Source organism: Myotis yumanensis, unplaced genomic scaffold (assembly GCF_028538775.1).
Source record: "Myotis yumanensis isolate MYYU_CA2020_CCGP unplaced genomic scaffold, mMyoYum1.0.hap1 SCAF_2, whole genome shotgun sequence".
In the NCBI taxonomy this organism is placed as follows: domain Eukaryota; kingdom Metazoa; phylum Chordata; class Mammalia; order Chiroptera; family Vespertilionidae; genus Myotis; species Myotis yumanensis.
The window spans coordinates 431,683-454,579 of NW_027223753.1; the positions used below are offsets into that span (position 1 = coordinate 431,683).

Genomic DNA, 22,897 nt, shown 5'->3' on the forward strand with positions numbered 1-22,897 from the left:
GGGGGAGGGGGGGGGCAGGGGGAGGCTGCCCTGCGCTCAGTAGGGCATTCAGCACAGCCTGACCTCCACCCACTGTACCCCCACTGTCACAACCGAGATGTCCGAGATGTGCCCAGATGCCCTGGAGGCCACGGGCAGCCTGCTCTGCTGGCCCCGCCCAGGGTGAAGGAGGCTGGCCCAGGGGGACCTGTGGTGCCCCACCAGACCCCAGGTGCACAGCTGGCCAGCCTCACCCCGAGCTCCCCACCCGGCCCAGCTCCAGAGAGAGGCTTTGTCTCCGATGCTCTGACCACTGAGCTGGTCCTCCTCCCGCCAGCCCGGGCAGCTGCCGTGGCTGAGGCCACACTTGGCACCAGGAAGGCAGGGTCCATTCCACCCCTGGGCGGCTTCACCACCCAGGCCCTGGCCCAGGGGCCTCACACCACCATCACGCCACCACCCACCGTGGGGGAAGCCAAGACCTAGAGGATGTGGGTGACCCTAGCAGCAGAGTGCTGACTGCTGCCCCCTGGCGGCCACCAGCAGAAGCAGGCCTGTGCCCTCTGTGGCCCCAGGTCGCCCCCAGGTCATGGCCACGCACGCTGGTGAGCGCAGGCCCTGCAGGCCCACATCCCCTGATGGGTCCCGCGGTCAGCAGCCTGCGTGGCCGCCCAGCTCACACGGAGTGGGCCCCGCCCGGCTTCCTGAAGCAACGGGGTTACCGCACAGCGTGGTCTGGTCCGTCCCAGGAGAGCTGCTGGGAAACCGCGCTCAAGCCTCCCCAAGACCTGCCTCCTCCCAGGCAGCTCAAACCCAGGCCCCCACACATTTCGGGGGCCAGTGCCTGCCTGGCGGGGGTGGGGCAGCACAGGAAGGCGCTGGTCTCCTCTCCTCGGACACTTTTAGGGATAACGCACTCCCCTCTCCACCCAGAAGGAACCCAAGTCACGGGGCCGCTGGCTCACACTAGGGCTTCTCCAGCCCCACCAGCGACACCTTCCTCACCCGCAACCCCGAACCTGCTGGGGCACACCCTCCAGCCACCCCACTCAGGCCCAGAAGTGGCAGAGGCCCCGACCCCAGCTGAGCAGGGTGGCTCAGGGGGCCCCTCGAGACCCAGGTCCTCAGAGCCCACCCTCCCTGGAGGCACCGGGGCCTCTCCTGACTCCCACCCCGTCTCCCTAGGGAGGCGCTCCCTGAGCACCCCTCTTACACCTCAGCCTGGGCACTGCTGGCCCTATCGCTGCCCGGGCACGTCCACCATCTGTGTGATCAATGAGAGGCTGCCCGCCCAGGGGGACAAAGTGCCCTGCGGGCAGAGCTGGGCCTCTGGTCACAGCGATTCCCCGGCATTCGTTCCTAAACAGCGAGGCTGTCATTCCCACAGGCCTGGCACCAGGACAGGGGCCGGCACCGGGAAGGGGCTGCCCATCTGCCCCCGGGGGCCTTGCTGCCTCAGAGCCCGGCCCCAGCCTCAACCCCAAGGCAGCTCACACCAGGCAGGAGGGGGTTCAGGCAGCAGGAGCAGCGGAGCTCGTCAACGTTTATTACAAGAGAACAGCAGCAGCACAGGGGCAGGGGCAGGGGAGCCCGCACTCACTTGCCCCGGAGGTAGATCTTGGGGGTCTGCCAGCCGGGAGGGGCTTCCTTCAGGCCCGCCTTCAGCCAGATTCGCCTCAGGTCTTTCTCAAACCTCACCTGCGAGGGCAGAGCAAGGGACCGCCGGCCGGTGTGGGCACGGCCACGCACTCTCGGCCACCCTGCCCCGATCCAGGCCCCGGGACCCACACGTACCTGCTTCCGTTTCAGGCGTCCTTCCCGGACCCTCCGCCGCAGAAACCGGGTCCTCTTGACCAGCTTGCGGTACTTATGATGGTTCATCTTCCGCCGGCGGATCTTCAGCACGTTTTTGCACTGAATCTGGGGTGCATCCTGCACCTCCTCACGCCCCTGCTCGGCCCCTCCCCCCACCTGGCCAGGTGGACACTCGTAGGCCTGGGCCGGCGCCGCAGTCCCTGGGACCCCAGCATCCAGTCTGGGCAGGAGGTAGTGGGCGGTCAGCCAGCTCTCCAGGGGACTGATGGACATCTTCCTGGGGACCAGCATCTCCTCGAGCTCCAGCTGGACCCCCTTGCCCGGGAGGACGGCAACCCTACTCGGGCCTGCTGGTTGCGTGCTGTAGCGGGGCCTGCAGGCATGGCTGCCCGGCACCCCTGAGACGGGCCAGGGCCCACGGAGGCCTGCAGGAAACACGATGCCGGTCACCACCCATCGGTCTGTACTAGCCTGCGCTCGGCCGGCCAGACCTGCCAGGACTTGGGAGCAGAAGCGCCATCACAGCCTGGGATGGCCTTGGTCCTGGTCGGAACCCCTGCTGATGCTCTGGGGGAGAGGCAGGGCGGAGGGGGGGGCGGGGCAGACTTCCCCTTTGTGCTGCTGGGACGTTTGCAGGGCAGTTGGCGTGGCCAGGCCCTGGCCTCCGGACGGTGAGGCACATACTCCTAACCCGGCTGCGTGTCCTGCCCGTCTGGCCCCTCGGGAGCGCTTACCTGCCCGGGGCGCGACCCGAAGCAGCTGAGACGTCAGACGCGCCAGGAACATGGTCTGCGGGTGGCAGCCCAGGTGCTCAGCGGAGCTGGAACACAGGTGCGCGCTGAGGTCAAGGGGGCGCCGGCGGGACCGGAGGCTGCAGTCCTGCTCGCCCCGGCACCCCGCCACCTCCTCGCCCTCAACCCCCGGGAGGACCCCGCTCCCTCCCGCAAGCGACCCGCCTCCCACCACGCGGCTCCGGGCCAGTCACCGACCCTCCCTGGGTCTCAGCTTCACCCCAGGCGCCGACCACGCGGGGCGGAGCCGAAGGCGGGGAGCGGCGCACCACGGCCGCGGGTGGGCCCTGGCCCCGGGAGGGTGGCCCACGCCGGCGGCTCTCTCGGCAGCCCCTGGAGCACCGCGCCGCGGCCACCCGCTCGCCCGCCCTCTCCAGGCCGGATACAGGGGACCCACACTGACCATTCCGCTGCGGTGCGCAGGCACTTCCGGTCCGGTCTTCAGCCCGGGTGCCGCCGCCCGGCGGTTCCTACGTCTAGCGCCCCCTGGCGCGCTTACAGAGCCCGACTCCGCGTCGGCTCAGGCCCCAGCGGGCCCAGAAAGCCACGGTTTCCGGCCAGAGGAGCCGCCACGCCACGCCCCCAGACCTGCGGATCCATTGACAAGAAAACTACATCTCCCAGAATCCCAAGGGATGCCCTCTGCGCCTGCGCGGCCGAACTCGCGCCCAGCAGGACTCATTCGCCGAGGCAGGCGGAAGGGAGGTTCCGGAACTGCGACAGGCCTGTCATCCCGGCGACGGAAGTGGAGTGCGCGGGGCGACCAAAGCGACTGCGGTACTGCACCCGCTGGGGCTGGAGGCGCAGGCCGCGCAGGCCCCGCAGGGCCCGCTTCCCCCGCCTCCCCCTTCCCCTCTTCCTCCCCCTGGACGGGGCGTGAAGGGGTCAGACCGCGGCGCCGGCGACGGATCCCGAAGCTCGGGCACCAGGGGCGCCCCGCCCCAGCCCCTTGGCGTAGCTGCCTCCTCTCCCCGCCAGTGCGGAGGCCCGCGCCTTGCAGAGGTGGAGTTCCTTTCCTTTTTAAAAGTGAACTCCCAAACTGTGCCTGTGGAAAGAGAAATCAGAAACTTCAGTTTTTGTCCAAAACCCAAAAGAGCCTCGGGCGAGGACTGGGTTTGCCTGAGACGGTTGCTTCTCAGGGTGGGGGCTCCCAGAGCCCCGCGACCCCTTCTCGCTCTGGCCTGGGCTGGGCTGGGCTGGAAGGACCGGCAGGGGTGCCGGGGAGAAGGGTGCAGTGCCCGTTGGTGGCTCCACCAGCGAGTCCAAACAACCATCTCAGGCCCCAACCTCATTAAGCAACGAGTGCTGCATCCACCCGAGGGAGGGCGGCCGAAACCACAGGCTCCAGGCCCGGCTCTCCAGAGGCCACAGGATGGCGCCGTGCCCTCCCGTCCAGAGGGGCTGCCCGAGCAGGAAGGTCTGTGAACGTGTAGCCAGCCCACCTCGATGCTGCATCCCGGCTTCTATGACTTGGTCATAAAGAGCACCCCCTGGAACCTAAGCGCTGACCATGACATCTCCTTGGCCCCATGGCACCAGTGCCCGCCCACCTAATAGGGGCGCTGGTCGGGGGAGAGCCCAAACCGGGCACACGACAGCCCAACAGCCCTCGAGCCTCCGCCCACCGACTGGGAAACAGCAAGGTCCACCCTGCTCCCCGGGCCACTTCCTGTCCACCTGCCTGCCACCCACTGGGGGACACGGCCAGGGGTGATGCTCCAAATGGTCACAGACCATGCGCCTCGGCTGCAGGCTGTTTCTGGACTCCTCCCACCTTCCCTCGCCCACAGGGAGCAGCCTTTGTAGAACAGGCAGAGCGCCGAGGCCCCCAGCCTCTGACAGAGCAGCCACAGGAGCTTGTTATAAAGCAGCTTTAATGAGATCAGAGGCGGCAGCAGACACCACGAGAACGGGCACTGCGGGCTGGGCGCAGTAACAAGCAGGACAAACTACAAATCCTTTAACGTCCAAATATCCTGAGTAGAGAGAATTGTGTTTATTCAACCACATAAAATGCATATATAGGAAACCTCTATTTAGGAGCTGGTGGCCTGCACTCAGCATCGCAGATAAAAATATACGACTTTCAACACAGATCTAAATACCTTCACATTTTAAAAATCAGAATTCTCTACACAAGTTTTAGGCTGACAGAATTCAAGTTCTGAGTTCTCATATATAGCTTTAACTTGTATTAAACACCTGTTTATTTACAACGTGGATAGAGAATAGGGACTATTAAGGCCATTTTCTCATTGTGAAATACTGCAAAATATGTACATAAGTACAACCTAATATAGGCAAAGGTCCTAGAAGTCATTTTGTTGGTTTAACGTAATTGAGTGTCGGTATGGGAGTGAAGACGGCCTGTCGTGAGCACCGATCCACACCACCGGCATGTGCACTATCTCCTCGGCAGCTTGTGCCGCAGGGCTGCGGCCGAGACGGGCCCTGCACCAGGACCGGCGTGCACCTCGCCCAGGCCAACCTGAAGGGCACAGTGCCATCCTGTCGATTCCATCTCCAAATTCATCACCAGGTCCAGAATCACCAACCATTTAGAGAGAGTTGAGCCACAGTCAGCCACGCCGAGGGTGGAAGGGCAGCTCTCGGACCCCAGGCCTCACCTCCGATGCCGGCTGTGTCCGGGGTGGTCCCGCTCGTAGCGGTGGCCTGTTCGCTCGTAAGACCTTGAACGCTCCCGTCGCTGATCTCTATAGTAATGACTTTTCTTCTTGTACTTTCCAGAATTATCTGCCCGCTCCCGTGAGCGGCTTCGCGAGCGGGAAGAGCTCCGGCTCCGAGACTTGTGTGGCTTCTGGGTGGGGTATTTGCAGTCCTTGGACTTGCGATAGCTCCTCACCTTGGAGCCTTTGTAGGGAGCGCCTCGGTGCGCTTGTCTTGGGGGTGAGTCGCTCCGGCTCCGCGAACGGCTTTGGGACTTGGACCCCCCAGTAGTCGAGCCGCTATCGCTTTTCCTGTGAAGAACAGCAGCACCAAGCGATGACCAAGTACCCCAAACACCTCACCTCCGCACCCTGGGAAAAGCGCCCACCCGCCAGATGCAGGCCCCTCAGGCACACACCTCCTCTTAGGAGAAGCGGATCGCGATGGGGACCTCGAGTAGCTCTGCTCCCGGCTCCCGCTCCGACTCTGACTGCCTCGCCCCTTCGGCAACCTGAGAACGGGGAGCAGCAGTTAGAGACCTGCGCTCCGCCAACCCCCACAGCCACGGGGGCACTCAGGCACTCACCCGTTCACCGGGCTGTCCGCCTTGGCTTTCTTCACGCCCTCTGGTTTCCTCTTGGTGGTCTTCACAGAGAGTGGGGAAGCCTTGTTCCCTTTACCTTCTTTGGGAGATTCCGCTAGAACCAAGTACAAGAAGTTAAGACCTGACATTCAGAAAACCACGGTTACAAAACAGGTGAGCAGAGTAATGTAACGCCACCTCTATGGAACTCATGGAGACACATGCTAACGGTAACTTCCTGCTCCCAGCCTGGGACTCGGGACCTGAACGTGCACCGCAGAGATGCAGAAGGGCGGCCTGCCTGGCTCCGCTTCCCACAGGGACTGGGAAAGGCGTCATGCTAACTCTAGGGCCTGACACATAGTGTAGGGTTCCCGATCTCTCCAACTGGGGCGGCTGGGTGAACAAAAGCGTTTTGGAAAGCCCGTCCACAGCCCTTGCAATGACAAGTAACCGAGGAGAGCCAATCCCTTGAGGAGTCCTGTCTCATCTCCAAGGTCACCAAGTGCCCGTGGCAGACCCGGTGCCTGCGGGGCTCAGACCCGTCTGCAGGAAGGAGGGTCGCCCTGTAGGAAGCAGACTCACCAGGCTTCGGGGCAGGCGAGAACCCTGAGGTGCTGTCCAGGGCAGGGGTGCTGCCGGGCAGCAGGCCCCTGGCTTGGGCCTTTGCCTCGTCCATGGCGTGCTTCCTCTTTTCCACCTCACTTTCCAGGTGTGTCAGGTCAACCTGGAAGAGCCAAGATCCATCCATTCAGAAACAGGTGCTTCTAGTCACACACAAACATGTATGTTACATGAAAAAAACACACAGAACCACCTTCTTCCGAGTGTAAAGCTGCAGGATCTTTAAGCAGATTTCTTGAATTTCTTCTTCAGTTGCTCCAAACAAAAGAAACCAATGGGGACGATTGGGCAGAGGAATCTGAAAACAAATGCTACCGGTTATGCTTGTCCTCACACCAACAAGGTGCTCAGTGCAGTCAAAGCCTCCCTGCTGGTCACCACGAGGCGGCTTCTCATCGCACCCACGAGCACAACCTGAACCCGACACCTCAGTGTTCTGGAGGCTGGAGACAGGGCCTGGGGGCGCAGCACTGACCTCCAGTGTCCGGGCTGCAAGGTAAATGCAGGCACAGGCGATGCTCTCGGGCTGGAACCTCACAAACACGTCTGTGCGGAGGCTGTCATTCATGTAATTCCTGAAACCAAGTGTAGGAAGAATTGCAACACCCCGGCAACCCAGGACACCCATCGGCCTTATCTAGGGAGGCCACTGCTCCTCTAAGGAGCCTACTGATAGGACCGGATACAGTCCTGTGACTCCTGAGTTCAGGGAAAAACGTTCTAACTGCTTTTTCTGAACACAGGACAGTTAGATGGGGAAATTGTTGGCAAAAAAATGTTTAAGCTGGCTGAATGTCAATCGGTGTTGCTATGAAAGAGAACCAACTTTAACTTTACTTTTCCCTCTCAACTTTGGCCTGCTCTCATGCAAAGCACAATGCCTCAGAAAGAAAACAGGGGTGAGAAAGTACTTGGTTAAAGAAATCTAAGCGCTCAGAATCCGTAGTGCAGAGAAACATGCAAACTCAATGGACTGCCGAGCAGGAGCCACCAGGCTTTTCTGAGACAAGCCGTCCTCTTGCGTTCCTCTTCCTTCAAGAGGTGTCCACAGCCTGGCCCTCCTTCTTCCGCAAGGGAGTCCGCTCGGAAAGGGAGCCTCGCCCTGGGAGCATGGGAACAGCGTGCGAGGAGGGCTCAGCGCCCCGAGGGCAGTCCTCTTCTCAGGCTTATCCAAGAACCATTTCCAAACTGTCCCATTTCAACAAGGAGTCTTAAAATGAATATTCATAAAATCAGACAAGAGCATCAAAATACTACAATTTCACCATAATCAGTACATTTAAAAACTTTATCATAGAAAACAGAGAAATACAAAAATAACTTGCATTTTTAAAAGGTAACATTTTAAAATTGGCTACATTTGACATTTTCTTTTGTATGTATTTTCTAAGATTTAACAGAGCAAAATCTGACCTCACATGAAACTTTATAATATTGCACACACAAGGATTAATTCCATGAGAAAACAGTTGAACAGTCATACAGTCACTGCTCCCAACATACCCCAAGATGACAAGCCTGAGTCGAGCTGCACCCACAGGCGAGCCGAACCCCGCTGTGATTTGACTGATGTTCCCCCAAGCCCCACCCCCACCCGGTATCGCCGCTGCTCCCAAGCCCTGGAGAAGGTGACAGACAAATCCACTCCAGGGTCTGCACGTGCCGACTGGCGGCACCAGGAGGTGACCGAGAACAAGTGTGAGGGCACCAGGACCCGGAACCAGAGCATTGCAAAGGAACAGTTCAAACATTGTATACATATAACCATCGAGAAGTTTTCTGGTCTTAATGAAACATTTTCAATACTCAAATAGTGATGATAATATTAATCTATTAACTTTTCAGTCCTAAAAACAAAACAAATCCCTCAAACATATACTTAAGCTGATTGCTACATTTGAAATGTTACAATATAAAGTGCCCGTGGGGTCATCTAAAGATGCATTACCTTTACGCAGCTGCTGAAAAGGGCAGCCCTAGAACCTGCAGAAATGATGCCATAATCCCATACCCAGTCCCAGTTCCCATCAGCCAATTCTCACAGCTTTCCATAGATTCTTCTCAAAGACAGGTATTGCATCTTTAGTGCACAGGCAGGTACAGCAGTTTTAAAGGGACAAAATTCAAGTCAAGACAGTTATCAAGTCTAATCAATACAATTACCAAAGCACGACAGAGGGTTAACAAGAAGCGCAACCATCAGAACCACAGCAGCGTCGGCCAGCACTAGACTATCGTGAGCATACCGCCATCTAGGCCAGCCTTCGGCGGAGCCTGCCCGGGGTGGCTGAGGACGGCCGCTGTCCCTGCACCGAAGCGCTTGGGCAGCAGAGGAGAAGTCTTAGTCACTTACCCTCAGAGGCTCCCCTTTGATTGAAAGAGTACAGAAAAGAAAAGTCAAAACAGGTTCTCTTGGACACAGCACAGCACCAGACAATTCAGGCAGCAAAATATGACCCTTAAAGACTTAACTCAGTGGGAAAAACTCACAAAACTCCCAGCACTATCCTGTGACTTCAGGCTTCATTTCTAACATATGCATTAAAACCAGTCCCCAGATTGTACACAAACTTCACACCCCCTTCGCCCATAGGATCCTTTAGTTGAGACAGCTGGGAGCAATATCACAGGAGATACAGGACTAAGGCTATGCCCGCGCCCGTGGGGAAGATCCCGGGTGCCGTCTACAGCCCCACAGGAAGCCTACCGACTGCTCTCGGGGGCCCCCTTACCGTCACACCAGTGCCTGACATTGGGGAGGCTGGTTGGATTTACATGGCAGGAACACTGGGCACTCGGACAACTCCAGCCCCAGCCACGCCACGGGACCGACTACCCACTGCCCAAGCGCCTTAAATCCACATACTCCTGCCTGCCCCGCTGGTCGCATAAAACAAGGAAAATCAACTCACCATGAGGTCTGGACCAGGTGTTGGTTACGCTCACACTCTAACACCTGAAGGTACATAACGATTATCTGGAAGATACGGGTCAGGCAGTTATTACCAAGAACCTTGGAATCCAGATCTCAGATCTTGAGGGCGCCCAGCAGCAATAAGTCTCATGCTAGATCCCAGGGGGGCTCCTGGTCACGCCCCGTGGACAGCTCAGCTGGAGGGCTTTTTGCAGACATCTCCCCGCCTTTGCACCAGGCAGCAAGAAAGCACAAGGCCCAACCTGCACCCACAGGGAAGGCCTTGTTTTTCACACGTGACATCAGCCTGCCCTCAAGAGCTCTGTACCTCATCACCAACTTACACAAAACACGGTGTGAAAATACTTCCAGCAAATGAAGAAAAGCTCTTAAATCTATGGTAATTGACTGAGATTTTGAATTAATGCTGGAAAGTCAAATAAAAAAGAGAGTATGAGGAAGCCCACCAATAAAAAGGGGATGAAAAAGATGCAAATAGCAGTATTTTTTAAAACAAGCTTTGGGCCTAGCAGGTATGGCTCAGTGGATAGAGCATCGGCCTGCAGAATGAAGGTCCCGGGTTCAATTCATGTCAAGGGCACATGCCCGGGTTGCAGGCTCGACCCCCAGTAGGGGGCGTGCAGGAGGCAGCTGATCAATGATTCTCATCATTGATGTTTCTATCTCTCTCCCCTCTCCCTTAATCTCTGAAAGCAATAAAACTATATTTTTAAAAAAGGTTAACTTTAAAAAATAATAATAATAAAATAAAACAAGCTTTGGGCCCTGGCTGGGTAGCTCAGTTGGTTAGAGCATTGTCCCAATACCCAAAGGCAGGGGTTTCAGGGCACACACAAGCAGCAACCAATAATGCGAAAGTAAGTGGAGCAACAGATCCATTCTCTCACTCCCCCTCCTCCTCTGAAATCAATGTCAAAATAAACAACAACAAAACAGCTTTGTGTTTGAGTGGAACAAAGGAGGAGCCAGAATATCCTACAGTAGCCACGCTCCTCAGCTAACACTCCCCACAAAACAGCTGTTATAAGAGGAGATGAGCCCTGACTGGTTTGGCTCAGTGGATAGAGTGTCGGCCTGCGGACTGAAGGGTCCCGGGTTCGATTCTGGTCAAGGGCATGTACCTTGGTTGCGGGCACATCCCCAGTGGGGGGTGTGCGGGAGGCAGCTGATCGATGTTTCTCTCTGATCGATGTGTTTAACTCTCTATTCCTCTCCCTTCCTCTCTGTAAAAGATCAATATGTTAAAAAAAAAAAAAGAGGAGATGAAGCCATTACTAAAGCAACGTTAGAAAATTACCTATTGAGACCTGGCCAGGTGGCTCAGTTGGTGGGAGGTTGTCCTCCGTACCAAAAGGCGGCAGGTTCCTGATCGCCAGCTGAGGCACATACGGGAGGCAAGCGGTCAATATTTCTCTCTCTCTCACTAAAATCATTTTTTTTTTAAGCAAAAACCTATCAAGTGAGGACTAAAAAAAATTGTTGAAAAAGAAAAAGGTAGACGGACAGGTGCCCTTTTTACAACTTCATCACTATTTCTGAAAGACCAAACATACAAGGCCACTCCCAAAGCTCTTAGAAACACCGAAGATGAGCAGGTAACACGAGAGGCTGACGGTAAGGAGCGCTTTCAGATGATGGACAGAACGGAAAGCCCAGCAGGGACACATTCACTCGTCCTCGGAGTTTCAGTCTCGGAGGGAAAGGAGTAGTGACCCCGGCGGCCCCGGGGCCCAGACCCACCTTGTGCGGGTGCTTCACGTGGACGCAGAAACCCAGCTCCTTGAGAACTCGTCTCTCTGCCTTTATGATCTGGTTCTTCAAGTTAACATACTCTTGATCCAGCAGGAGCGGCGCAGGTTTCCTACGAAGACACAGCACAGCAGAGTGCGTCAAACAGAACGAACGCTTTCAAATCCTTTGGCTACCCCCCCACAGTGAGAATCTACTGTAAACACCCAAAACAGACACGGCAAGTTCACGTCCTGCAACCACAGGTCTTCCTACAGCCCCAGCGCTAACCTCCTCAGCAGCCTCCCGGCCCCACAGCACGGCCAGGGGCTCAGACCCCCCCGCACCGGGACCGTGCTCTCTGGCTGCAGGGACAGGGGCCTGTATTGAGGATGAATGAGCCAAAGGAAGCACAGCCTTTATTACTATTGCTTCTTAAATACATTTTATCGATTTCAGAGAGAGGAAGGGAGAGTCAGAGAGCGATAGAAACATCAGTGGTGACGACTGGCTGCCTCCTGCATGCTCCCTACTGGGGTGGAGCCCACATCCCAGGCAAGTGCCCAGATGGGGATGGAGCCGTGACCTCCTGATCCACAGGCCCAGGCTCAACCTTTAGAAGCCGGGCTGGTTCCCTAAAGACTTCCAACAGCTTCAGGAAACCAGGAAACCCACCCAGCAACCTGGAGGCGCAGTGCCCTCCGCACCGTGGTCCCTAAACACATTCCGCAGTGTGTTGGGGACCCCCGGGCACAGGCCCCCTTCTGGCCACGCGTTTAAAAACCTCACACCCTGGCCCTAGCCAGCTTGGCCGAGTGGATAGAGCATCGGCCTGCAGACCAAGGGTCCCGGGTTCGACCCCGTCAAAGGGCACGGACCTCAGTTGCATCCCTGGCCCAGGGCGTGCAGGAGGCAACCATCGATGTGTCTCTCTCACATCGCTCGCTCTCTCCCTCTAAAAACCAAAGGGAACTACCCGCGGGTGAGGATCCACAGCAAACAGCCCACACCCTGGACTCGGCTTCAGGAACGTGTCCCTTACGACCGCGAGGAGGAGGCGGGCAGGCAGGGCAGGTGCGACTCACTTCTTCTCCCGCAGCTGCCGGAGGCGGTGGAAGACGTTCATGACATCCCGGATCCGCCGCGGGGCCTCCTCGATCTTGGAGGCCAGGTGCACGCAGGCCATCGACACGTGCTGAATGGCAACAGCAGGTGTTTGCGCCAGAGCCCGGCCTCCAGCGGCTCCGGGGCGAGGACAGCCCAGGGCGGGCGCCCCAGGAAGAGGCCCCGGGGTCGGGGCGAGGGGCTTCCCGACCCCCCAGGGCGGCGCTGCCCCGTTCCCAGGAGCCACCCGGCAGGAACCCACCCTGGGGAACCGGGCGGAACCCCTACCTCCATGGAATGCTTCACAAAGGACTTGGTGTAGAAGAAGCGCTGGAACAGCACCTGCCCCGTCGCCATGGCCACCTGGAAGACACAGAGGGTGCCGTCGCTTGAAACGCGCACGATCCGAGATCCGCAGGGCCCGGGGCGGGCGGAGCAGAAAAACACACGTTCAACACGTCCACGGGCCTGCGCGTCGGCTGCCTCGCCTCCCTCAGCGCCTGCGGCGAGACGGAGGCGGTGGCGATGGCGCTGGGCCGGGCCCGGGGCGGCGGCAGGACCAGGGTCGGGGGTCGGCACGGGCCCGGCCCCTCCGCCAACAAAGGCCCGGCCGCCTCCCCGCGCCGGCGCGGCGGTTACCTCGGGCCAGGCTCGCGGCGGCGCCTCACCTGCGGCAGGCGGAGCAGGATGCCGGCCGCCTGGATGAGCTCGCAGCCCACGACGCGGAGGTCGGTCTCCGTGCCGGTGTCGAGCCCACTCGACATGGATGGCGTGAAGCGGAGCTTGTCGTCGGGCAGGAGACAATTCTCCAAGGTGATGAGCACCCCGGAGTACAGCCGGTCCCCGATCAGCACGCCCTGCGACCCGGGGCCTGGGACCCCCGAGCCCGGGGTCCCGGCCGCCGCTGCTGCAGGGGCCGCTGGACCCTGAGCCCCGGCCACGGCCGTCGCAGCCGCTGCCGCCGCCGCCATTTTGTGCCGCCGACTCTTCTTCGGGCCTCTGCCCGGCAGGGCGGCTCCTCGCGACGTTTACGTCCGCGACCGCCCAGCCCTGCCGCGTGTCATTGGTTGGGCCTTCGGACGGCCCGGCAACCCTTTGCCACTATTGGCTAGGAGACCTGCCCGTCAGCGTCGCGCCCGAAGCCGGAACCCGGCGCGGGCGGGGGGCCTGCTCCTTACCCAGGGAGCCCCGCGGCGCCCGGAAGAGACTGCGGTCTGGGCCTTAACCCGGAAGTACTCGCTGCAGGTCCCGCCCTGGGCCGTCCCGGCGGAGCTGCTTCTTCCTCATCAACTCGGGAGTTCGGGAGCCCGCACTGCAGCCCGAAGGCGTTTGCGGGCACCCGGAAGGCATTGGGTGAGGGCCCGGGCCGCGGGCGGTGTAGCTCGGCGGGACGACACCTCCACCAGGGCACGCGCCGGGGTCCGCGGCTGCTCTTCCGCTGTGGGCTGCGTCCCCGAGCCTGGCGGGACCCCCGGAGGCCCCTGCGGGGTGTTTGAGGCTGTCAACATTTAGGTCAGAAAGGTTGACCTAGACGCGTGCGTGAGGGGCTCTCGCACCCCCGTCGCCGGGAGGACCCAGCCCCACGGTGGTGACGGGCCCTGCCCTTAACTTCCTCTTCCGCTCTCGACTGTACTGCACCCAATTTCCTCCGGATGGAAACCTCCACTTGGTCGGCCTTGACGACACATTTCGGATTGCAATCTCCCACTCCCCTCTTTACGTCCGGCATATTTGGGGCTCATCCGGGACCCAGAAAAGACCCCTTGTCCCCGTAGCTCCAGGTCGGGTGAGCGGGCAGGTGCGGCGCCCACAGGGCCAGCGAAGCTCCCTGTTCTCGGCTCGGGAGCTAAAGGGTAAGTTCTCCAGGACCCGACCTTTGGTTGTGAAGTTTTCTGGGTTTTGTTCTTGGAGGGCTCTTGTGTTCTGTTTGCCTGAGTTAATACGTGGCGGCTGGCGTTGTCACCACTCTCCAGTTCTTGGTGAGCCCAGGGTTTGGGGTGCAAATAATAAGAGGTCACCAGAGTTCTTGCCCTCAGAATGGAGCCAAAGACAGAACAGAACAGAATTGACTTCACAGGGAAGACGGGTAGCTGGAAACACCGAACTCCATGTTTCCCCAAAGCCCATGGCACCCCAAGGAAAGGCATCGTGGGCAGGGGCCAGGCTGGGATGTCCCAGGGGCTGTGGAAAAGGCCTCGGACGTCATCCTACCAGCAGTGGACGCTCTCGAGGTGCGGACACCTGGGTGAACTCCTGACTCTACTGACCCTCCACTTCCTGGTCGGTTGTATCCGATGCTCTCTGGGTCAGTGGCTGCCAGCGCCTGGTGGTGGTGACGTCACCTGACAGCGTGCTGCTCTCACAGCTGTACCAGAGGAACATGCATATTCCTGATCCGTTGCTAGTTGTCCCAAACTCTCACCAGAATAATGGTGGGAGAGGAGTAACTTCTTGTCTGGAACCCCCAGCAAACAGCTTATGGCTCTATCCAGGCAGGGCCAGGCCCGGGAAGGGAAATGGTCCAGTGGTTGGAGGGGGAAGGCTGGGAGCAGCCCACAGTTATCTGCAGCCTTCTCTCCCCACCCCCCACCCCCCCTCCATCCTGACTGAGACAAAGGCAGCTCCTCCACAGCAGTGCTTTGTGCTCACACCACAGCAAAGGGCTCCTTGTATCCGCCACCCTGCTGCCCAGGAGCCATTTACTGACGGGCGTGTGCACTGAGCACCTTGTGCACATAGTCCAGCCCTGCACAAGGTGCAACGAGAGGGAACAAGACTCATCCCCGAGCCTCGAAATGTTTCCAGTCTAGTGGCCATCATCGCACACGGTGACAAGGGCCAGGAGGGGGTTCTTAGGCCAGTGCAGTGACTGGAGCCAGAAGGGATGTTGGCCTGCGGTGAGGATGGAGAAAAGCGGGCAGGTCACCAGGCAAGATGGGCATGACCTGACTGGCTCTGGATGGGGTTGGAGGCGGGTGTTGAGTCTGAGGAAAGAACCCAGAGGACCTCCAGGAGACTGCTGGCAAGGATGGAGGATGGTGTCACCACAGGACCCAGCGTGGGAGCAGTAAGAATGGAGGGAAGTCCTGGCTGGTTTGGCTCAGTGGATAGAGTATCGGCCTGAAGACTAAAGGGTCCCCAGGTTTGATTCCAGTCAAGGGCATGTACCTTGGTTGCGGGCACATCCCCAGTAGGGGGGTGTGCAGGAGGCAGCTGATCAATGTTTCTAACTCTACCCCTCTCCCTTCCTCTGTAAAAAATCAATAAAATATTAAAAATAAAAAGAATCTCAAATTATATTTATACTAGAGGCCTGGTACACGAAAATTTATGCATGGGGGGGTCTCTCAGCCCAGCCTGCCCTCTCACAGTCCGGGAGCCCTCAGGGGATGTCCTACTGACGGCTTAGGCCCGCTCCCCGTGGGATAAAGGCAGCTCCTCCACAGCAGTGCTGTGCTCACACCACACCAAATCCCATCACCCCGCTGCTGCTGCCACTACTGGCTGCAGCAGCTGCGAGACCTGGGCCCCATCCTCGCAGCGGCTGGGGCTCACGGTTGCCTGAGCCCATGGCCTTTGTGAGCCCACAGCTGCCATGAGCCCTGGGCCTCACAGCTGCTATGGGTGTCTGTATGGACTTCCAGATGGACGTCCAGAAGACATCTGCCCTAATTAGCATATTGCCCTTAGTATAGATTTAAAGAAGGTAAATATCAAAAAAAGAGTGAAGACAGCCCTGCCTCAGTGGTTAGAGCATCAACCCATGGACCAAAGGGTCAAGGGTTTGATTCTGTTGCAGGTTCAATCCCTGCATCTGTCAGGGCTAGAGCAAGGAGCCAACCATTCGATGTTTTTCTCTCTCCCTCCCCTCCACGCTCTAAGAATCAATGGAAAATATCTCTCACTTCTTGGGTGAGGATTTAAAAAAAAAAGTGGGGGAAGATGGGGGGAAAATGCAGGAGTCACCAGCAAGCAGTGAATGCTGCTTTGTGCCGGCAGAGCCCTGGAGGGGAGTGAGGGGGAAGGGGAGTGCATGGTCCTTTGGGGTCCAGGGCCGACAGTACTCACTGGATAGGGTTCCAGAAGATGGCTTTGATGAGAGCCATTGGGTGAATGCAGACGCTAACAGGCCAGAGGTGGAGACCAGAGTGGGGCTGAGGAAGAACATGCCCCAGAAGTGGAGTGGTCTCAGTACAGAGAGGCTGAGGCTGAGCATGGAACCAGCTTCCAGAAGGCGAAGGCCTGGCCCTGAGCAGGAGGGGGCACACCCTACATCTCCCGTAGGATGATGTACGGGATGATGGGGGAGGGGGCCAGGGCTGGCACAGCTGCTGTGAAGTATCAGTGGGCAAGCATGCTGAGAACTTATTCCCGGGCTTGCCTCTGGATCAAGTGGAGTATTTGGGGGAGGGGTCTTCCCAGGTGATCACCCATCCTTGGGGGCTAAGGTGTGTGGGACCAGAAGAGCCCCCTTGCCTGCTGCCCCTCCTGGCCTGGGGAACAAGGGAGACAGCAGGGAAACAGGCTGGCACAGGGTCCCTGCTGGGAAGGCAGGAAGGAAGGGTAGAGGGCGAAGGCAAGCACAGGTAGTCAGCAGGCTGGGGGCCTTGCGTGCTGGATGGGCACCCAGAGCGCCCAGGGGAGCCAGGGTCAGACTTCAGAGTCCTGGTGCAAACACCTCACTTTCAGGAGAGGGTCCAAGGCTCCCAGAGGAAGGCAGATGCTTAACTGACCCCTCACCCTGGCAGCCTCTCCCACCACATGGAGGGAGAGCACAGAGGACACAGTGAAGACGCTGACCAGCACACAAGCTTTATTGACACAATCTACAAGCGGCCGCTGGTCTGTCCCAAGGAGGACAGACAGGCCTCTCTCACACGGTTACTGAGATGTCAAGTAACACAACTGCAAGTCAAACCTAACATGTTCCAGGCCAAGGATTCTCGCCCGTTTTCATGACAGTCATGGGGACGCCTTTTCCTCCGACGCCGCTGCGCCAGCGCCCCTCAGTGGTACTGTACCACTCTGGAGAATATGCCTTCAGGCTCCTTCCCGTCCCCCAAGGCGGCGGCAAATCCTTCCTCTCGCCTCCTTTTGGCCAAAGCAGCCAAGGATTTAAAAGTCTTTGGTTCGTAGATGGCCAGATCGGCCAGCACTTTCCTGTTGAGCTCCACCTGGCACTGTGAAGAGAAGTAGAGCCTGTTTCAGCATCAGAAACGCGTTTCTCTGCAGCAGAAGAGCATGTGCCAAGCTCCTAGGAGCATGTCCTGCCCGGCTGCAGGGCAGGCTCTGCCCTCAAAGGACACATGTATGGGGAGGCGAGAGAGGGGAGGGGAGAGGTGAAGCCCTCCAAGCAGGACGCTAGAGGGCGAATGTGGACAAGGAAGGGAGGGCTTCCCTGCAGGAGGTGACGGAGAGGAGGTTGCCATCCAGTCCTGATGCCAGAAAACCAAGGATCCTGTTTAGGGTCGGTGATCCTCACCCAGACAGGCTACGACTGTGGGCCTGGGGTAAGCCTTGGCGTCAGTTCAGAAGAGGAAACGGCTCCCGTTTACAGACGATGATAAGACAGGAGAGGAAGCAGGGACCCACACGGGCACTCCCGATTCCCGCCGGACAGCCAAACCAAGTCGATCTGCAGGTGACTTTAGAAACCTGAGGCCCCGGCTGGCATGGCTCAGTAGGCTGGGCACTGTCCTGTCCCGTGCACCGAAAGGTTGCCAGTCTGATTCCTAGACCCTTCACAGCCCTAAGTGGTGGGCTTGATCCCCAGTAGGGGGCAGGCAGACGGCTGCCAATCCATGTTCCACTTTCACATTTAGTTCTCTCTCTCCCTCTCCCTCTCCCTTCCTACCTTCCTTCCCCTCTCTCTCTCTCTCTCTCTCTCTCTCTCTCTCTCTCTCTCTCATCAATAAGCAGGGGATGGGGGGGGGGGGGGGCAAGTGTGGTCCCATGCACCAAAAGGTTGATTCCTGGTCAGGGCATGTGCCTGGGTGGCGGGCTCAATCCTCAGTGGGGGACGTGCAGAAGGCAGCCAATCAATGATTCTCATCATTGGTGTTTCTATCTATCTCTCCCTCTCCCTTCCTCTCTGAAATCAATATTTTTTTTAAAAAAATGGAAAAAATACCCTCAGGTGAGGATTAACCAAAATAAAGTAATAAAAAGCTTTAAAAAAAGTACCAAAGACAGAAACTGGTGAAAGATAGAAGCACAACACCCACCCCCTCAGAAAATAGCATAAACACCAAACAGAACAATTACCACGGTTTTGTGACACACATTTACTCTACCTCCTTCAAGACATTTTCCCCCCAGACAGTACTAGAGGCCTGCAGGATCAGGCTGAAACCGGCTCCCCGACACCCCCCCAAGGGTTCCCAAATTGCAAGATGACACAGGCCAGGCCGAGGGACCCCACCGGTACACGATTGGGGCCAGGGAGGGACACAGGAGGATGGCCAGCCAGGGCGTGTCCAGCCTGGTGGTCTCAATCAGTCCCAATCAGCTGGACCCCAGCAGCAAGCTAACCTACGGGTTGGAGTGTCTGCCCCCTGGAGGTCAGTGCACGTCATAGCAAGCAGTTGAGCAGCCTTAGCATATCATTAGCATATTATACTTTGATTGGTTGGCTGGACACTTAGCATATTAAGCTTTTATTATATAGGATGAGTTTCAACTCTCTCTGCTGCCTCATCAGAGCAAAAAACTGTGAAATTAAACTTTAAAGTTAAAGCCAAGTTTTTCTGCCCTTTTCCCTGGATGGAGAAATGCGTATTTGTGTCTTGCCTATTTCCAATTCTACCACCAGCAGGACAAGGGCAAAGCTAACGTGGGGAGTCCCTGAACTGACAGAACTCCACCCAGATAACGAATCCGTGTTCAGGTGCTAATACTGCGTTGCCGGGCTGTGGGGTCACGCCAGTTGGACCGGTTTCTGCAGACACTCAACATCACAACAGGGCCACGTCCTCAACCGTACCTTAATTAAATTGCCAACGAACGCTGGGTAATGCAGGCCGTGTTCCTGGGAGGCAGCTGTGATTCGATTAATCCAGAGCTGAAATAAGAAAACATTGAGACGCTTAAGAACCAATTGTAGCCCTAGTTGGTGTGGCTCAGTGGATAGAGCGTCGGCCTGCAGACTGAAGGGTCCCGGGTTTGATTCCAGGGAAGGGCACGTACCTAAGTCACAGATGTTTCTGTCTCCCTGCCCCCCTCTCTAAAAATCAATGGAAAAACACCCGAGGGTGAGGATCAACAACAAAAAAATTACTAATTGTACGTGGCGCCCACACCTCCCAGCAGAGGTTCTGCACGGGCTGCTGCTGTAACAGTGCACGGGTCAGGGTCCCTCCCTGTTCAGGCGCACGGGCTGCAGCACCAACAGCAGCAGGCCAAGCGGTGCTCGTCCCCCAACGCCAGCTTCTCTCTCAGCAAGCAGGGAAGCGGGTGCGGCGGGGCTGATTCAAACCCACTCAGGCACCGAGAACACAGCTGAACGAGACCAGCAGACTCGGCTCAGAGTATGGGCAGGATCCACGTGTGGGTCACGGCAGCCGAGAGGTGCGTGCTGCCTCCGGGAGAGCAGGTGGAGGGCAGAGCAGGTGGAGGGCAGCGCAGGGCCGCAGGGAAGGAGGGCCCGGGTGGCAGGGAGCTGCAGGTGGTGGAAGCTATGGGGGGGACCCAGTGACGCAAACGCTCCTGAATGGATCTGTTCCGTCAAACGGGGCGGCTCTCAGGCCACCCTTTACTCGGGGTGAAGGCTCGGGTCCTTTCTTCCCAGCTCAGTGGCTCTCCAGTCTGGGCATCAGAGTTGCCCCAGGCTCGTTAGAACGGGGTGCCGGGCCACCTCCAGTGCTGCTGCTGCAGGTGCACGTGGAGCCTGAGACTCCACGCTCCCACCGGGTTCCCAGCAGACGCTGCTGCTGTACAGGAGGGAGGGAGCGGGCGAGGGCGGGGGGGGGGGTGGTCCGGGACCAGGCCACAGCGACCCAGTCGGCTGGGTTCGCCTTCCTAACGAGTGGGATGGGACGGGAAGCCCGCGGGGCTTCAGGTGGAGGGGAGCTGAGAAGCGGACACAGGGGGCGGGTTGGGCGGAGCGGGGACCCTGGCCACCGGGTCCCGCGGGGTTTGGGGTGAGAGGCGTGAGAACGAGAGAAACAAAGGCCTGGAGAACGGTGCTGAGGTTTCCGCCTCGGCGGCAGGGGGACGGGGTCTGTCCGCAGCCGCCGCCGGTCCGGCGGGAGGGGAGGGCGGGGGCCAGGCCCCTCTGCCGGCGGTGACACGGCGCCCGAGCCGCGATGGACGCCGGGGCCCCGGCTCACCGTCCTCAGGATGCCCCTCTTCTGTCTCCGGGCTTTCGTGCATTTCACAAACGCTCTGATCACAGCCCGGACGGCCAACCGGTAGCAGCGGTTCTTCCTCCCCCGGAAGTGCTGGGTCAAAAAAACGGGAGCGGAGGGTTAGCGGCGGGGTCCGCGGGCTCCCGGGCGCGCTGGGGCGCGGGGCGGGCGCGGGGCGGGCGCGGCCGACTCACCCGCGCGTGCTTCAGCACCTCCTGCACCCGCCAGTAGCGGTCGGTGACGCGGCTCCGCAGCCAGAGCTGCGTCGTGAGGAAGACCATGGTGCCCAGCAGGCGTCCCCGCTGAAAGACGCCCGCGCCGCGCGCCCGAGTGCTTCCGGGTCAGCGGCCCGCCGGGAACTTCCGGGGCACCGCGCATGCTCCCCGGCCCTACCACCGCCCCGCTTTCGTGCGCATGCTCGGGTGCGGCGGCCCCGGTGCGCGCGCAGCCTCCTGGGGTCTCCCTCCCCTCCTCCCCGGCGTCTGGGTGTGGGCGTGGACTCCCGGGGTGAGGGCGGTGGAGAAGCAAATAATCTGCCAGCGGTTCTCAACCTGTGGGTCGCGACCCCTTTGGCGGTCAAAGGACCCTTTCACAGGGGTCGCCTAAGACCATCCTGCATATCAGATATTTACATGACGAGTCATCACAGTAGCAACATTACAGTTATGAAGTAGCAACAAAAATAATTTTATGGTTGGGTCACAACATGAGGAACTGTATTTAAAGGGCCAGAAGGTTGAGAACCGCTATAATAGACCATCCGCCACGCGCGTGCTGCCGTGTGCCCTGCGGAGGTTGAAGGGCCGGTGAGGCCGCCCCTGCGGGAGCCCGGCCGGGAGCGGGAATCTGCAGGGCACCAAGGCCACGTTTTGTTTGGTTCCGTCCCGTGAATACCCAGAACGGGCGGGTCCGCGGACACCCACCCACGGGACCGGGCGTGAGGGGGCGCGGGGAGTGGCCCGGGGACAGGGTTTCCTTTGGAGTGATGACAGGTTCTGCCACTGGGTAGCGGGGCGGTTGCATGAGTCGTGAAAGTCCTAAACGCCACCGCATTGGACCCTTGGAAATGCTTAAAAGGTTGCGGGCTCCACCCCGAGTCGGGGCGTTGAGGAGGCAGCCGATCAATGATTCTCTCTCATCATTGATGTTTTTCTCTCTCTCTCTCCCTCTCCCTTCCTCTCTGAAATCAATAAAAATGTATTTTTTAAAAAAGAGAAAAAAATGCTTAAACTGGTAAACTTTACGTTCTGCGTATTTTACCATAAAAAATAGTGAGGGGGCAAAAAGTAGGTGCAGTTTCTTTATAATGTTTTCTTTGGATATAACTTTAAATTCTAGGAAAGTTGCAACACTAGTTGAAGGAATTCTGTAATACGTTCTCCGCAAATGCACCAGCTGCTCACATTTTGCTCCATTTATTTCCTTTTTAAAAAATATTTTTTTATTGATTTCAGAGAGGAAGGGAGACGGGGGGAGAGAGAGAGAGAGAGAGAAACATCAATGATGAGAATCATGGATTAGCCGAGCCCGCAACCTGGGCATGTGCCCTGATTGGGAATTGAACTGGCGACCTCTTGGTTCCTGGATTGAAGCTCAACCACTTTGAGTGAAGGCATTTTATGAGGGTACAGGGGTGGGCAGTCGGAGACAACTGTCGGTTTCAACTGTTTGGGGTGGGGGGGGGTCTCATTTGTGGAGACGGCTGAGTGGCAACAGGGAGAGATTTTTATTACATGTCCTGGAGGGGACATGCCAGGGCCCACAGTGCCCCAGGGAGACCAGTATCAGTGAGGAGGCAGGAGTGGGGAAGCGGGGTTCAGGCTAGATCCTTTACTGGGGTTCCGGCAGGAAAGGCAACGCAGGGCAGGGAAACCCCCCAGCACCCTCCTCCCCTGGCCTTGCTGCATAGGGCCACCCCTAGCTGTCCGGTGCCTGGCCCAGGTGACCTGGGGTGGGGAATACTAGTGGGTGTGTGGGCTCTGGATCTGTAAACGACTGTGGCCAAGGGTTCAGCCCTGACATGAAGGGATGCAAATCCTCAAATGCCAAATCGAAGATAGCACAGCAAGAGCACCCCCATAGACAGAGACAGAGCTGAGGGTGACACCCCCACGGTGGACAGACAAAGGGCAGGCCATCAGGCTGTGGTCAAATCTATGGCCATGAGTCAGTGTCTCTACCAGAGAACGTGGAGAAGGCTGGGACTGCAGAGGCAATGCGCCCCTGGGAGTCAGTGGGGCAGTCCCAGATCAGGCCAGAGGCCCATTGCTGGGCTCGAGCCACTGTCCGCTGCTGTTCCAGGAACTCCTGTCTGTTCTCCCCTCCA

At 58.4% G+C, this 22,897-nt stretch overlaps 3 protein-coding genes across 7 annotated transcripts; all 3 read right to left on the bottom strand.

Moving 5' to 3' along the window:
* Positions 1-1,489: 1,489 nt before the first annotated feature.
* On the bottom strand, positions 1,490-2,982 carry AURKAIP1 (aurora kinase A interacting protein 1). Its single transcript, XM_070403089.1, has 4 exons — positions 2,784-2,982; positions 2,529-2,614; positions 1,774-2,219; positions 1,490-1,677 (listed from the first exon to the last, which is right to left on the bottom strand). Exons 2-4 carry the CDS (start codon positions 2,578-2,580, stop codon positions 1,576-1,578), a joined length of 600 nt encoding a protein of 199 aa, XP_070259190.1. The 5' UTR covers positions 2,581-2,614; positions 2,784-2,982; the 3' UTR covers positions 1,490-1,575.
* A 1,460-nt stretch (positions 2,983-4,442) lies between these two features.
* CCNL2 (cyclin L2) lies at positions 4,443-13,296 on the bottom strand. 5 transcript variants are annotated; one of them, XM_070403843.1, is made up of 11 exons: positions 12,895-13,266; positions 12,515-12,589; positions 12,208-12,317; positions 11,135-11,255; positions 9,372-9,436; positions 6,935-7,034; positions 6,653-6,757; positions 6,421-6,562; positions 5,839-5,950; positions 5,671-5,763; positions 4,443-5,563 (listed from the first exon to the last, which is right to left on the bottom strand). In XM_070403843.1, exons 1-11 carry the CDS (start codon positions 13,195-13,197, stop codon positions 5,209-5,211), a joined length of 1,581 nt encoding a protein of 526 aa, XP_070259944.1. In that variant the 5' UTR covers positions 13,198-13,266; the 3' UTR covers positions 4,443-5,208. The 5 variants fall into 5 exon arrangements, with proteins under 5 accessions (XP_070259944.1, XP_070259946.1, XP_070259945.1 ...); XM_070403845.1 differs by lacking the exons at positions 9,372-9,436; positions 11,135-11,255; positions 12,208-12,317; positions 12,515-12,589; positions 12,895-13,266 and adding an exon at positions 8,706-9,347 and having other exon boundaries at positions 6,935-7,669; XM_070403844.1 differs by lacking the exons at positions 9,372-9,436; positions 11,135-11,255; positions 12,208-12,317; positions 12,515-12,589; positions 12,895-13,266 and adding an exon at positions 8,623-9,347 and having other exon boundaries at positions 6,935-7,669.
* A 3,728-nt stretch (positions 13,297-17,024) lies between these two features.
* On the bottom strand, positions 17,025-20,897 carry MRPL20 (mitochondrial ribosomal protein L20). The gene is made up of 4 exons (XM_070403090.1): positions 20,766-20,897; positions 20,554-20,664; positions 19,209-19,286; positions 17,025-17,406 (listed from the first exon to the last, which is right to left on the bottom strand). Exons 1-4 carry the CDS (start codon positions 20,850-20,852, stop codon positions 17,233-17,235), a joined length of 450 nt encoding a protein of 149 aa, XP_070259191.1. The 5' UTR covers positions 20,853-20,897; the 3' UTR covers positions 17,025-17,232.
* Between the last annotated feature and the right edge of the window lie 2,000 nt (positions 20,898-22,897).

Bases quoted from the DNA above. Each gene is read 5' to 3' on its own strand.
- CCNL2 (XM_070403843.1), bottom strand. From the start codon at position 13,197: ATGGCGGCGGCGGCAGCGGCTGCGACGGCCGTGGCCGGGGCTCAGGGT. The intron at 12,318-12,514 runs GTAGGGGTTCCG...GTTGCCATTCAG, and splicing joins TTGTGAAGCATTCCATGGAG to CACGTGTCGATGGCCTGCGT. The intron at 11,256-12,207 runs GTGAGTCGCACC...GTGTCTTCGTAG, and splicing joins CGGCAGCTGCGGGAGAAGAA to GAAACCTGCGCCGCTCCTGC.
- MRPL20 (XM_070403090.1), bottom strand. From the start codon at position 20,852: ATGGTCTTCCTCACGACGCAGCTCTGGCTGCGGAGCCGCGTCACCGAC. The intron at 20,665-20,765 runs GTGAGTCGGCCG...TTTTTGACCCAG, and splicing joins AGGTGCTGAAGCACGCGCGG to CACTTCCGGGGGAGGAAGAA. The intron at 19,287-20,553 runs GTGAGCCGGGGC...TTCTTATTTCAG, and splicing joins AGAGGGGCATCCTGAGGACG to CTCTGGATTAATCGAATCAC.
- AURKAIP1 (XM_070403089.1), bottom strand. From the start codon at position 2,580: ATGTTCCTGGCGCGTCTGACGTCTCAGCTGCTTCGGGTCGCGCCCCGG. The intron at 2,220-2,528 runs GTAAGCGCTCCC...TGTTTCCTGCAG, and splicing joins TCGGGTCGCGCCCCGGGCAG to GCCTCCGTGGGCCCTGGCCC. The intron at 1,678-1,773 runs GTACGTGTGGGT...CTGCCCTCGCAG, and splicing joins GACGCCTGAAACGGAAGCAG to GTGAGGTTTGAGAAAGACCT.